Source organism: Haliotis rubra, unplaced genomic scaffold, assembly GCF_003918875.1.
Source record: "Haliotis rubra isolate DU_JTF1 unplaced genomic scaffold, ASM391887v1 Scf1420, whole genome shotgun sequence".
Taxonomy (NCBI): Eukaryota; Metazoa; Mollusca; class Gastropoda; order Lepetellida; family Haliotidae; genus Haliotis; species Haliotis rubra.
In genome coordinates, this window is record NW_025765360.1 from 68,317 (window position 1) to 82,158 (window position 13,842).

Genomic DNA, 13,842 nt, shown 5'->3' on the forward strand with positions numbered 1-13,842 from the left:
AAGAGTGACCTGTGTGCCTCTCTGGTCGAGGATAAGAGTGACCTGTGTGCCTCTCTGGTCGAGGATAAGAGTGACCTGTGTGCCTCTCTGGTCGAGGATAAGAGTGACCTGTGTGCCTCTGGTAGAGGATAAGAGTGACCTGTGTGCCTCTCTGGTCGAGGATAAGAGTGACCTGTGTGCCTCTCTGGTCGAGGATAAGAGTGACCTGTGTGCCTCTCTGGTCGAGGATAAGAGTGACCTGTGTGCCTCTCTGGTCGAGGATAAGAGTGACCTGTGTGCCTCTCTGGTCGAGGATAAGAGTGACCTGTGTGCCTCTCTGGTCGAGGATAAGAGTGACCTGTGTGCCTCTCTGGTCGAGGATAAGAGTGACCTGTGTGCCTCTCTGGTCGAGGATAAGAGTGACCTGTGTGCCTCTCTGGTCGAGGATAAGAGTGACCTGTGTGCCCTCTCTGGTCGAGGATAAGAGTGACCTGTGTGCCTCTCTGGTCGAGGATAAGAGTGACCTGTGTGCCTCTCTGGTCGAGGATAAGAGTGACCTGTGTGCCTCTCTGGTCGAGGATAAGAGTGACCTGTGTGCCTCTCTGGTCGAGGATAAGAGTGACCTGTGTGCCTCTCTGGTCGAGGATAAGAGTGACCTGTGTGCCTCTCTGGTCGAGGATAAGAGTGACCTGTGTGCCTCTCTGGTCGAGGATAAGAGTGACCTGTGTGCCTCTCTGGTCGAGGATAAGAGTGACCTGTGTGCCTCTCTGGTCGAGGATAAGAGTGACCTGTGTGCCTCTCTGGTCGAGGATAAGAGTGACCTGTGTGCCTCTCTGGTCGAGGATAAGAGTGACCTGTGTGCCTCTCTGGTCGAGGATAAGAGTGACCTGTGTGCCTCTCTGGTCGAGGATAAGAGTGACCTGTGTGCCTCTCTGGTCGAGGATAAGAGTGACCTGTGTGCCTCTCCGGTCGAGGATAAGAGTGACCTGTGTGCCTCTCTGGTCGAGGATAAGAGTGACCTGTGTGCCTCTCTGGTCGAGGATAAGAGTGACCTTTGTGCCTCTCTGGTCGAGGATAAGAGTGACCTGTGTGCCTCTCTGGTCGAGGATAAGAGTGACCTGTGTGCCTCTCTGGTCGAGGATAAGAGTGACCTGTGTGCCTCTCTGGTCGAGGATAAGAGTGACCTGTGTGCCTCTCTGGTCGAGGATAAGAGTGACCTGTGTGCCTCTCTGGTCGAGGATAAGAGTGACCTGTGTGCCTCTCTGGTCGAGGATAAGAGCCTGACCTGTGTGCCTCTCTGGTCGAGGATAAGAGTGACCTGTGTGCCTCTCTGGTCGAGGATAAGAGTGACCTGTGTGCCTCTCTGGTCGAGGATAAGAGTGACCTGTGTGCCTCTCTGGTCGAGGATAAGAGTGACCTGTGTGCCTCTCTGGTCGAGGATAAGAGTGACCTGTGTGCCTTGATGGGGGGATCCTTGGGGTCACCACTTGTGACAGAGGATATGAAGATGAATTAGTAACTGGAAAATATCCAGAACACTCGGTTTTCATTAAACATGATTGATCAAGAGGGAAATACACAATGTGGAGTACCCCCGATAGATCAGTGCACGATCTGCGACAGTGAATAAACCGTGACCACAATAAACTAAACACATCATGCGTGAACCAAGTTGAAACCCAGGTCATCGCCACAGTAATTGTACTGTACGGTATTTATCGAAATAAAATTAATGAATTCGTAAAATCTCAAAGAATAGCTTGGCTTGGTGTTGCTTGCCTGTCTTTTAACATCATACACCAGAAGAACTCCAGTTATATGAGAATGGCCTTAAATAATCGTCCTTTATTCATGTCATGATCATCGACACACACAATTGTGATGTGGTGACAGCGTCACCAAGCCAGGTGGACCACCCGATCCCCATCTTGACTGGCACGGGTTACTGAATACCAATTTCTAACAAGATCTGCACGAGACAATATTTATTATGCGCCGACAGCGACGCATTGAAATGACAAATCTATTTCGAGCTGCGTCACATGAAAAGAACATGTGAAAAATAACAGCTCAACTAAAACAATACTGACGATTTATATTACTTGCAATGATGAGCAGTTTATTGTGACATGCCCCTGAAGAGTGAAGTCTTGGTGGGAGTATCATTTGGTGGTTCTGTAGTCTCGAAGATCAATAAAAGAACACATACTACAGTTGATGCCAAGAGGAGTTATTGATGAGTAAAAGTTCCTGAAACATTATGTTTTCATTAAACATTATTGATGGTGGAGAAATATTCAAGTGGGAACCACTCTTATAGAGTTATAGTCCGTTTGGCTCAAGTGAGTGGACCGATGATTGCATTCTAACTCGAAACTAATAAACAGAGATACTCAATGAAACACTGATCGTGATCAAAACGTCGGACCAACTCTGTGAGGTTTTGCAGAATTTATGTCCCAAAAATAAAAAGTTGTTTAACAAACTATCATTAAAATATTGACACAGTTCACTATTTGTTACGAGGGAGGAGTGCAGAGAAAGGGACAGTCAGGTGTGCGAGAAAGGATGGAGACGGCAATGTTACAGGTTAATGAATCAATAACTTTGTCGGCACTTGTGCACGTGCTTCTCGAACACCTGGCTGTCCCTTTCTCTGCATTCCTCCCTCGTAACAAATAGTGAACTGTGTCAAACTTTTAATGACAGGTTGTTAAACAACTTTTTATAATTTTAGGACTTATATTCTGCAAACAAATCACAGAATGGGTATGATGTTTTGATTATGATCAATGTTTCATTGAGTATTATATGTGTAGTAGTTTTCGAGTTAGATTGCAATTCATCGGTCCGCTTTTGAGCCAAACGGACGATGAGTGCATTTGACCAAATATATAAATAGAATATCAGACGTTTCTTGGCCGGTTGTTTTGGTTTAATTTACGTCGCACGCAGCCACATTCCAGCAGTATGGTGGTGGTCTGTAAATATTTGGACCAGGCAATCCAGTGGTCAACATCGTGAACATAGATCTACGCAATTGGGACACGATGACATGTGTCAAGCAAGTCCGCAAGCCTGACCATCCGATCCCGTTAGTCGCCTCTAACGACAAGCATTGGTTGCTGAAGACCAGTTCTTACCCGCATCGTCAAGTGTCTACAAAGTCAGACGTGGGTTACAATATTGTAAATGTTTAATACCGGAACGATGTATCATTTGTCTGCCAAAGTACGTGTACTGTGGTTTCTTCCATTGAAATACACCACCTGAATCCACATGCTTTTCCAATGTCTTCTTTCGTACAGAACGTGCAGAAAAGTTTGGGCATTTTAAGCGTAATAAATCATTATTAGAGCAGTGTCGGCTATTACCGTAATGTTTTCTCAAACTGCTGATCGTGACACTTGCCTTCTATGAACATGGCTTGACTGCGAAACTTCCTCCTTCAGCAAGACTATTGTTTAACTTAGAAATAACAACGCAAAGACAAGAAAGAAACACAAAAGACAAACAATGGACATTGCCTCTTATACGTCTAATGTATGTATGGGCAATGGGAGATCTAAGCCAACAGTCTGTCCAAATCCGGGATACCTTGAGCTCTTTCTAAAAAAAACCCTTCTAATGCATGACTTTTTTGGCAATACATTGATTGTACAGTACAAACAACAGTAGCACCTCACAGGTTCGCCCTGATGTCCTTTACCGAACAAGTCTCGCTGGCTTTAAAATCAAGATGGGACGAAACATAAAACACGATAATGGTGTCTCTATTTTACATTAGTCTTGCAGAATTGCCTTGATATCAACATATGGCAGAACAAAGCCCTACTTGCACATCCGATATATACACTTAGTCTGCTTTAGGTTTAAGCCAAGGAAATGCAGCACATGTCCGGTTAAACAAAACTGTATCACATGAACAACATAGCAAGAGTCGTCAACGCTGAAACGTGTCCTGCTGTAAAGCACTGTCATTATTTCATCATGGGTCACCTCACATGGTCCCAGCTATGTCGTACTCCTAAGCTAATTAGGAACAAAGTGGAGACAGCAACTCCAAATATAAGTTGTTCTGTAAACTTCTATAACAAGTTGGTTGGGGCATGCCATAAGCTTTTGACACGTTTGACCGTGACCATTAATCCCACGGTTTTGATACCTAGATGAGAGTGCTTTCGCTTCCCATGTGCATTCTTCTGAATGTTTCAGGCATTAAAACAAATATTTATGAAATTTCAGTTACGTAAGTCAATGTTAGCCAATACCCAATGGCCACAAAAGGCCAAACATTTGTTTGTCATCAATAATAGTGTTTTTTTGGTCATATTATGCAGAGAAAATAAAATATTTTGCACGACCGCAGTTATAATCAGCACTGTTCATGTTGAAATAAGTAATTCCATGCGTTATTACTCCCTCGCATCATGAAAGAAAATACATCCTCATCCACGCTTCATCAGTTATAACCCGTGCTGTTCCGGGTTAGAATTGATCTTCACTAACCGACTTACTCATCAGTTATATGATCGATCCCGTAACAAGTTCTGCAGATCAACCAGTTATGCAGGAGACAGTAAAGTATTTGTAAATTGTTTCAATTTAGTAATTGTTCACCAAAGTACGTTTGTACCTTTTGAAAATTTGACAAATATTATGTGCAAAAACCTCGATCGATCGTCCGTAATGTAATAAAGTAAATGGTGAAAAGTATTTATCATATATTCTAGCAAGAAAGGTATGTTTAACAATATATATTTGTACACATATATTGGTTTTTTTCACAAACTCATGACGATGTAAAATCACGTTTGTAGCTTTTGACAGGCTTTGAACAGTACCCGATTAAACAGCGTTATCCTGAGCAGCATGTAAGCAACCAATCAAATAACAAATGTTACCTTCTTGCCCTATTTACCATTTGGTGCCATACTTTGTGTTCGTTTACATCCGTGATATAATTTCAATATATCGAAGTCCATTCGTTCATTCCCAATACTGCCTGGAATTGTTAGCATATACAACAAATACTGGACAATCGATCATGTGACTCTAATATGCATATTGCTTTAACAGGAACGATTAGAGAGTTTATTAACTTCCTTTTCACGTAGAAAACAAATGACCACTCGGCCAAGTAATGACACTTCATCCACTGCTAATTGTTATGAGACACAGTTGGTTCGGAATAGACCAACATGGCTGCTCGGACAGTCCGACACGTTTCTACTTGTAATAATTATACCGTACACGAACAAAGAGTTACACAAACTGTAGTTTATTTGATACACTTATATGTCGATTGAATAATTATGTGATTCAATCTTAATCACCAAACATGATTCATAGTGGCATGCCTGTAAATAGGGTGGCAAGCTGCTTGTTACAAATAGTGCAGTCGAAGATGATGTAGTATTGTCAGTTACTCTCGTTCATTGTTGAGCTAGTTTACAAAACCTCATCTCAGTTATCTGGAGGCTCACTGACTTGCGGAGGCTTACATGTACAATACTGTTTGCAAAGAAAAGTGTCCCGAAAGAGTTTACATGTGATAATATTGATTGTATGAGTAACTGTTCATTTCTGTATTTTAGGCACAGAAAGAAGAAGAAGAAGAAGAAGAAGAAGAAGGAGGAAAGTAAGTAAATCTATTCTGTACTCATTCCATAGAGTTACCAATACTAATTCCAATAGGTAGTTCAAGTGTATAGAGTACAGCTCTGTTAATCTATCATCACATTGTGTGTTTAAGTCACCCAGTTAAGATCTGTCGGATTTTTCCATTATAATTTTGGTGACATATTATTGCCGTAAGATGCCACCAAAAATTATCATTTGATCAGGGTCGGCGACTTTCTGAGTTGCCTTCCTTGGTATGTTTATGTATGTTTGGTATGTTCTGATATCCCCGACCTGTTGGGTGTTACGTGTTGCCGTGATCATATAACTTAACATGTTATACAATAACCTACACATTTGCCTTAACAAATGCATACATGCCCCAAAACATCACAGCGGGAAATCCTGTCCTTAACAAAAAATATTGATTGCCCTAATTTTGTTGTTGCATTGTTTTGGTTTATACTTCAGAGCAGCCATGACACATGAACATAGAACAGATAACCTGAATTAATACATCTCACTTCCTATCTGGTCTTCAGGTCAACGTGACCCCGACGTTGAGGTGGGATTTCTCCCAGGTATGACAAATATTGAAAAATATAATTATCACTTTTCAAAGGTACCCAGGGTTACAACATCCATCATTGCTCTTGGGTAGAGCCTTCCGCCATCGAATACAGTCTAGCAGCAGCATCCGGCATTGCACAATAAACACCACGTGCACCCACAGCATCACCAAAGCCGAAAATACTTGACCATTTAACGTGGACAGTCCCGATTCTCTCTGCTAGAAGTTACATATATATGTAATAATTAGCTTTCTTTGTCCATGAAGTAGGGATGGTTTGTGACCTTTCCTTAACGGACCAATTAAACATCTGCGAACTACATGTAAGGATGGTTTGTGACCAATATCTGCGAACTGCATGTAAGGATGGTTTGACGCAATGATGTTCCATCTCCATGATTAACTGCTTTAGAAAATGATTCCACAACAGTCACATTCCTGGTCACAATCAAAGTTTCTCCTTATATCGGTATATGTTTCCTATCCTGTTTAAGACGAGATACAACAGAATACATTTAAAACCAGACCAATCACAGCTCCAGAGTCGATACTCGTTTGTTCACAGACCGTCACAACATAGCGGCGTTAAACAACGAACAAACCGGGTCCAATAGGGGACATTGACATATTTATACTGACTCCAAGCCGACCAGTCCTTGTTGTACCCATTAATGCCGGGCGCCTGGCAGGGACCAACAAGTACCGTATTTTAACGTCTTTTGGTATGATGCGGTTGGTGATCGAACCCGCGACCTTCTGCTCTCCGGGCGGACGCTCTAACCACTACACCACGGAGGCGGTCTTTTTATATATCGTATTGCTCACAAAATTTGTTCAATTTTACAGATTCATGCTAGTTTTAATTATCTATCTGTGATTATCTAGTTACTTTTCTGTCCATCGTCGACAGTTTTTTAAATAATTTAATTGCATTTTTTATGAACTAATAATTTGTTAAATATTGTCGATGTGACTATAAATCGTAACTCACTCACTCACTATTATGTTTTGCGTGATTAATACTCTGTACGAAGTATTGTGTTTGTCAGCACCATCACTAAAGAGTACTTTTTTATGGAAAATGCAAAAAACAAAAAAACAACCTAGTTGTCAACTGCCACCTTTGACTATTAGGGACTTTTCAGATTTGTATTTTTTCTTTGACTGATATTGATCTGTACCTGGCATAGAAGTACAAAGTTACGAATCCTAATTCTATTCCATGTTATTGTTTTGACTCCTGTATGCGGAAGAACAGATTAGACAGTAATTTTCTCATCAATAATAATAGTTTATACATATTATTACGGTATAGAAATTACTGAGATAAAAGGCTTGTGAGTCCCCATTAAACCAGTAAAATAGAACACAAATACGTTTATGGTATTCAGTGATATATTAAATCAACAGGTTACAACATCCATCATCGTTTAGGATAAAGCCTTCCATCATCAATTGCAGTGTAGCAGTAGCCGGAAATATTTGACCATTTAACGTGGACAGTCACAGGTCTCTCTGCACGGTATTACATGTGTAATTATTACCTTTCATTGCCCAGGTAGTAGGGACGGTTCATGGCCTTTTAATTAACGGATGTCTTTGTTCGCCAATATTTGGAGACTACATGTAAGCATGGTTGGATGCAAGAATGTTCCATATGATATATTCACCACAATCGCGGTTCAGGTCTCAGTCAACGTTTCTCATTGTATAGTTATATGTTTGCTATCCTGTTTAAGACAAAATACAATACATTGAAAACCAGACAGCTCCAGAGTTGATACTCGTTTGTTCTCAGACCGCGTCACAACATAGCCGGAATATTGCCGAGTACGGTGATAAACATCAAATCATATCCAATAGTGTATATTCACATATGTTACTAATACTTCTTGCAGATACTACACGCGACAACTCTACGAGAGTTCGAAAAGTAAATATATAAAATGTCTACCAAACGTCTTGAGTGAATGGACGCCTGAATAACCGGGTTAGAATTGATCTTCAGTGACCCATGCTTGTCGTAATAGGCGAGTAAAGGGATCGGGTGGTCAGGCTCGCTGACATGTCATCGTATCCCAATTGCGCAGATCGATGCTCATGCCGTTGATCACTGGATTGTCTGGTCCAGACTCGATTATTTATAGACCGCGGCCATACAGCTAGAATATTGCTGAGTGCGGTGTAAAACTCAACTCATTCACTCACTTGAGTGAATGAGGATGGTTTTATGCCGCTTTTAACAACATTCGCAATATCACAAAAGGTATCCAATGTCCAAAATTCTTTTAAATAGAAATGACAATGCCCTTTCCACATTCATAAGAAATCTCTCTCCCAACGGCAGGGTCAATTGTACAATTCTGACTATATCATGAGTGTGTATTTGTTAAGTAAATGTATTCTGTGCTCAGTTCATGGAGTTACCAGTACCATTTCCAAGCGTATCTTACACTTCTTTTAATCTGTCATCGTGGCGTGTTTTTTCGTCTCCCAGCTGAAATTTGTGGGATTTCCATGATTGATTCGGTGACATATTATTGTCGTAAGATGCCACTGAAATAAATAATTTGATCAGGGTCGACGACCCTAGACATAATAGTCAGAAATCCTGTCCTTGCCAATATATTAAGACAGCTTTTGTTTATGTCCGTTGAAGGACGACCTTTAGCGCTAGGTGTACTAAAGGTGCTGTCAGGCCTCGATTTGGGGAATTAGCTATAGGGAGCAAGCCTTGAAACCTTGAAACAAGAAAGGAGCCAGTGCTGTGAGATCTAGGGTTTATTCAAGCAAGTGTGTTGCATGACATTCAATATACATCAATTCATACATAATAATGACATACAATAATAGAAATAATAACCAATTATATCCTAATACAGTTTATATCTAAGTCGGGTAGTTGAAGCAATGTATGGTACAACAGGGTATGTACGGTAACTGCTTACAGAAACATAATGCAAATAATACAATATTTACTTGAGCAACTACGGTACTGATTAACAACATAACCTGACGGATAAATGAATCCTAAACAACAATTGCAAGGAACAAGTACTGAGTGGAGCGCCCGACAGTTTAATTACAGCATGTAGTGCCTAGTTCATTAACTGTTGTGCAGATTTTATGACTATTACGTTATGTCGCGCTTAATGCATTAACCACGGTAAGTAAGGATTTATGACTAGGGTCATACATGCCTTGAGCAAATACGGTAAGCGGCGCGAAGTGCTCAGATTTGACATATACGATTTAACTCCGGTATTGACTGTATGCATTCTAACTGTAATGTTAACATATATTTTCTCAATACAATAATTTCAGTAGATACGGTAAGGGATATTAAAGAGATATAAAAGTGTTGTAAATACGGATACAGAAGGCCTAGTTTTAGTTAGAGTACTACTACTTAAGCTTGTTTTATCACGAATTATTTGGGTGACTACGGTAAGTGTATTTCGACGGTGGTGTTGCTATTGGCAACGTGTAATTTCGACATAAACGGAGTTAAGCCATGACCTAGAATATACGTAATGCTGTAGTGCTACATTTTTGTGCTTTACCAAACAAGACAGTAACCTAGTTAAATGAATATGTAATAATGTACTAGGATGGCGCTGTTGTCGTTGACTACGCGTATTTCTTAAATTACGGAGCTAACTAAATACGGAACGAAGACTGTACTTGCAATTACATGGATTTGAATGTATATTTTCTGATAATATGAAGAGTAGACAATACCATTTTCTACTGATTACGGTAATGTGATTCGCGTATAAACTGTTTTGTACGGTATTCAACTGCACGCGGAACGGAACTTTTAATACATCATCATTCAAATTATTATAGTGTTGGTGAAATGTCAAAATACAAATGTTGGCTGTTATACCTATCATGTGAGCGCGTATCTGAGGTAAATCTACACGAATATCATTTGATCGGCTGACTATAGTAAAATACATAAACTTCGTCTTTGCTGGAATTGATTGTATAAACTCTCGGAACTGTTTTTGTGACTAAGCTACTAGAATCTAGACTACTGAACGAGAATCTAACCTGCATATACAGAACTAACACGCAAATGAATAAAACAAGACAAAGGCTGGGAATACACACATGTGTGTCAAAACATAGAAAAGAACTATTCGTTTGTACATGAAAAACATAAACTTGAGGAGCCCACGACCCAATGTGCATACATAAATATCCCTGGGTAGTGCCTAATAATTAATCGGTTATCTAGAACTAGCATTTGCAATGACAAAGTGCTTCAATGTTGTAGGAATGTTTCTAACCTAACTCTAACATTTTCTAGACGATAATTACAAAATAAATAACAAGTTAAACAAGACTAAAGTTTAAATGTTTCTTACCTTGAAACAAGAAAGGAGCCAGAGCTATGAGATCCAGGGTTTATTCAAGCAAGTGTGCCTGATATGGAAGAACCCAGGATTTTATACCCCACAGCTCTACTCGTTTGTCATTATCAAATTTCTATAAAGTTGAAGTTTCCATATGCGTTATCTACTCTATGCTGACAAAGTATACTACACGAGGTAGGTGGTAAGAAGATGATTACCTAACAAGGCTTGATTTCCTTTGTGGTGTAACCACGGTCAGCTTGCGCCAGCTGCTTAACAAAATATCTGACCATGGCATTTACGACAGGACAAAGAGGATGGCATGATGGTAATCTCGATCTTGTTCAACAAAAGTTGATTTTCGATTACGACTTAGTTGGTGGTAGATATGCTCCTGCTGGGATGGGACTATTTATCTGTGCTTGACCAAGGAGCCGACACAGCTCGCTAGCTTCATCTTTGATTAATTAGTTTAAGGTTGGCGTGGACGCGTTTGCTAATTGCCTACTACTGCGCTTGATACGCGGGGCTATAAACGGGATGGCCTAAAAGTCGGGCCGGGCCGGGCCGGGCCACCGGGTAATACTAAAAATGGATTGCAGAATATTAAAACGAAACCTGCACATTTGGGTCGATACTTTTACTGCCTTCACAAATGCATAGTTTGATTGAAAATATATAGTTAATGGTGAAAAAAACCAAACAACAACAATGACTACATACCGAGATTCCTGTAGAAAAGACACCGTCTTGTTATGTGTTTTCCTTGATATGTATATGAGGGAAGGTTGCTTACTTCTCTCAGCTCGTGACATCCGGGGGTCCTGGGCAGGAAGTGACAATGTTTTGACTGCTTTTCTTTCCTTAATTAAGAGATTGGGGTTCCCTAATTAACCTTTATTGTCTCAGGCTGAATCAGCACAGGATGTTTATGTAAAAGAGACGTGGATATCGGCGAGTGTCAATGGGCAAATATGACATGATTATGTATATCAAAAGAAATATTTGAAATCACAACATTTTGTTATATGTTATTAAGGATCAAACAAAGTATGCATTCACAAACACAAAAATTCGTATGTGTTTTCATTGTAAACAATACCAGTCCAAATCAGATAGCCAGCGCGTATGCATATGCTTATATTTACTAATACACATGAAACACAAAATGGTATTGTAGCTACCTAAATACCACTTCATCAAGTAAAGTAAAAGTGAAGCCCCTTTCTCTCTCCATTCCCAACAAGCCAGGGGAAAAAAGTCCTCGGAAAACAAAATCCGCAATCAAAAGTGTTTAGTCTCTGTTCAGCCCGACTTGGCCCGTGGTGTCAAAAACAACCTAAACCTCACACGTGTATCTTGAAATCTGTTTATATACATAGATTAGTAATATATGTACCTACATACTACTTTACAGAGTCTCAAAGCGTAGTATTTGAAGCAAAAACGTTGCTGAAAGTGAAGCTCTCTTTTCTACATATTCTCAACAAACAGTATCACAAGCGTTCGGTCAGCCTTGTCTCGGGCTCTCAAAAACAACTTTCACCCAACATATGTACCCTGATTTGTGTTTAATTCCATAGATTAGTATTATATCTACCTAAATATCACTGTGTGATGTTACAAAATGCCACGTGTAAAGATAACTGGTTCGGTAAAGTGAAGCCCTTTTCTCTCCCCAAACACAACATAGCCTCAGTCAAAAGTGTTTAGTCTCTGTTTAGCCCGACTTGGCCCGTGTTGTCAAAAACAGCTTCAACCTCACACATGTATACTGATTTCTGTCTATATCTCTAGAATAGAGTTATATCTACCTAAGTATGTCTTTATAGAGTCTCAAAGCGTAGTATCTGAAGCAAACACGTTGCTTAAAGTGAAGCTCTAATTTCTATACATTCTCAACAACCACATAGTATAACATGCTTTCGGTCCGGCTTGGCCCAGGCTCTCAAAAACACCTCAAACCTCACACATGTATCCTGATTTGTGTTTAATTCCATAGATTACTGTTTTATCTACCTAATTATCACTGTGTGATGTTACAAAATGCCACATGTAAAGAAACCTGCTCCGTTAAAGTGAAACGCTTTTCTCTCTCCATTCACAACATAGTCTCAATCAAAAGTGTTTAGTCTCTGTTCAGCCCGACTTGGCCCGTGTTGTCAGAAACACCTTTAACCTCACACATGTATCTTGATTTCTTTGTATATCTCTAGAATAGTTATATCTACCTAAGTACGTCTTTATAGAGTATCAAAGCGTAGTATTTGAAGCAAACACCTTGCTCAAAGTGAAGCCCTATTTTCTATACATTCTCAACAACCACATAGTATCAGTCATGCTTTCGGTCCGGCTTGGCTCGGGCTTTCAAAAACAACCTTAACCCCACACATATGTCCTGATTTGTGTTTAATTCCATAGATTAGTATTATATCTACCAAATTATCACTGTGTGATGTTACAATATGCCACATGTAAAGATAACTGGTTCGGTAAAGTGAAGCCCTTTTCTCTCCCTAATCACAACATAGCCTCAGTCAAAAGTGTTAAGTCGCTTTTGGTCCGAATTGGCCCGTGCTGTCAGAAACAGCTTAAACCTCACACATGTATTTTGAAATGTGTTATATCCATAGATTAGTGTTAGATCTACCTACATATCACTTCACAGAGTCTCAAAGCGTAGTATGTGAAGCAAAAACGTTGCTTAAAGTGAAGCTCTCTTTTCTACATAATTTCACCAAAGACACTGTATCACAGCGTTCGGTCCGGTTGGCCCGGACTCTCAAAAACACCTTAAACCTCACACATGTGTCCTGATTTGTGTTTAATTCCATAGATTAGTTGTATATCTACCTAAATATCACTGTGTGATGTTACAAAATGCCACATGTAAAGAAACCTGCTCCGTTAAAGTGAAGCTCTTTTCTCTCTCTTAAACACAACATAGCCTCAATCAAAAGTGTTTAGTGTCTGTTCAGCCCGACTTGGCCCGTGTTGTCAGAAACAAACTAAACCTCACACATGTATCTTGATTTCTGTCTATATCTCTAAAATAGAGTTATATCTACCTAAGTATGTCTTTATAGAGTCTCAAAGCGTAGTATCTGAAGCAAACACGTTGCTTAAAGTGAAGCCCTAATTTCTATACATTCTCAACAACCACATAGTATAACATGCTTTCGGTCCGGCTTGGCCCGGGCTCTCAAAAACAACCTTAACCCCACACATATGTCCTGATTTGTGTTTAATTCCATAGATGAGTGTTATATCTACCTAAATATCACTGTGTGATGTTACAAAATGCCACAT

At 40.1% G+C, this 13,842-nt stretch overlaps 1 protein-coding gene across 11 annotated transcripts in view; it reads left to right on the forward strand.

The window, feature by feature from the left end:
• The window catches only part of LOC124269125 (ankyrin repeat domain-containing protein 49-like), a 55,372-nt gene that overhangs the window by 24,118 nt on the left and 17,412 nt on the right, over positions 1 to 13,842 (forward strand). For 7 of the 11 annotated variants that reach the window (XM_046704141.1, XM_046704142.1, XM_046704137.1 and 4 more), the window contains exons 5-6: positions 5,577 to 5,620; positions 6,144 to 6,182. In XM_046704141.1, coding sequence (XP_046560097.1) covers positions 5,577 to 5,620; positions 6,144 to 6,182 — 83 coding nt within the window. The remainder of the gene's footprint in view (positions 1 to 5,576; positions 5,621 to 6,143; positions 6,183 to 13,842) is intronic. The other 4 variants (XM_046704145.1, XM_046704138.1, XM_046704135.1 and 1 more) reach the window with 3 other exon arrangements.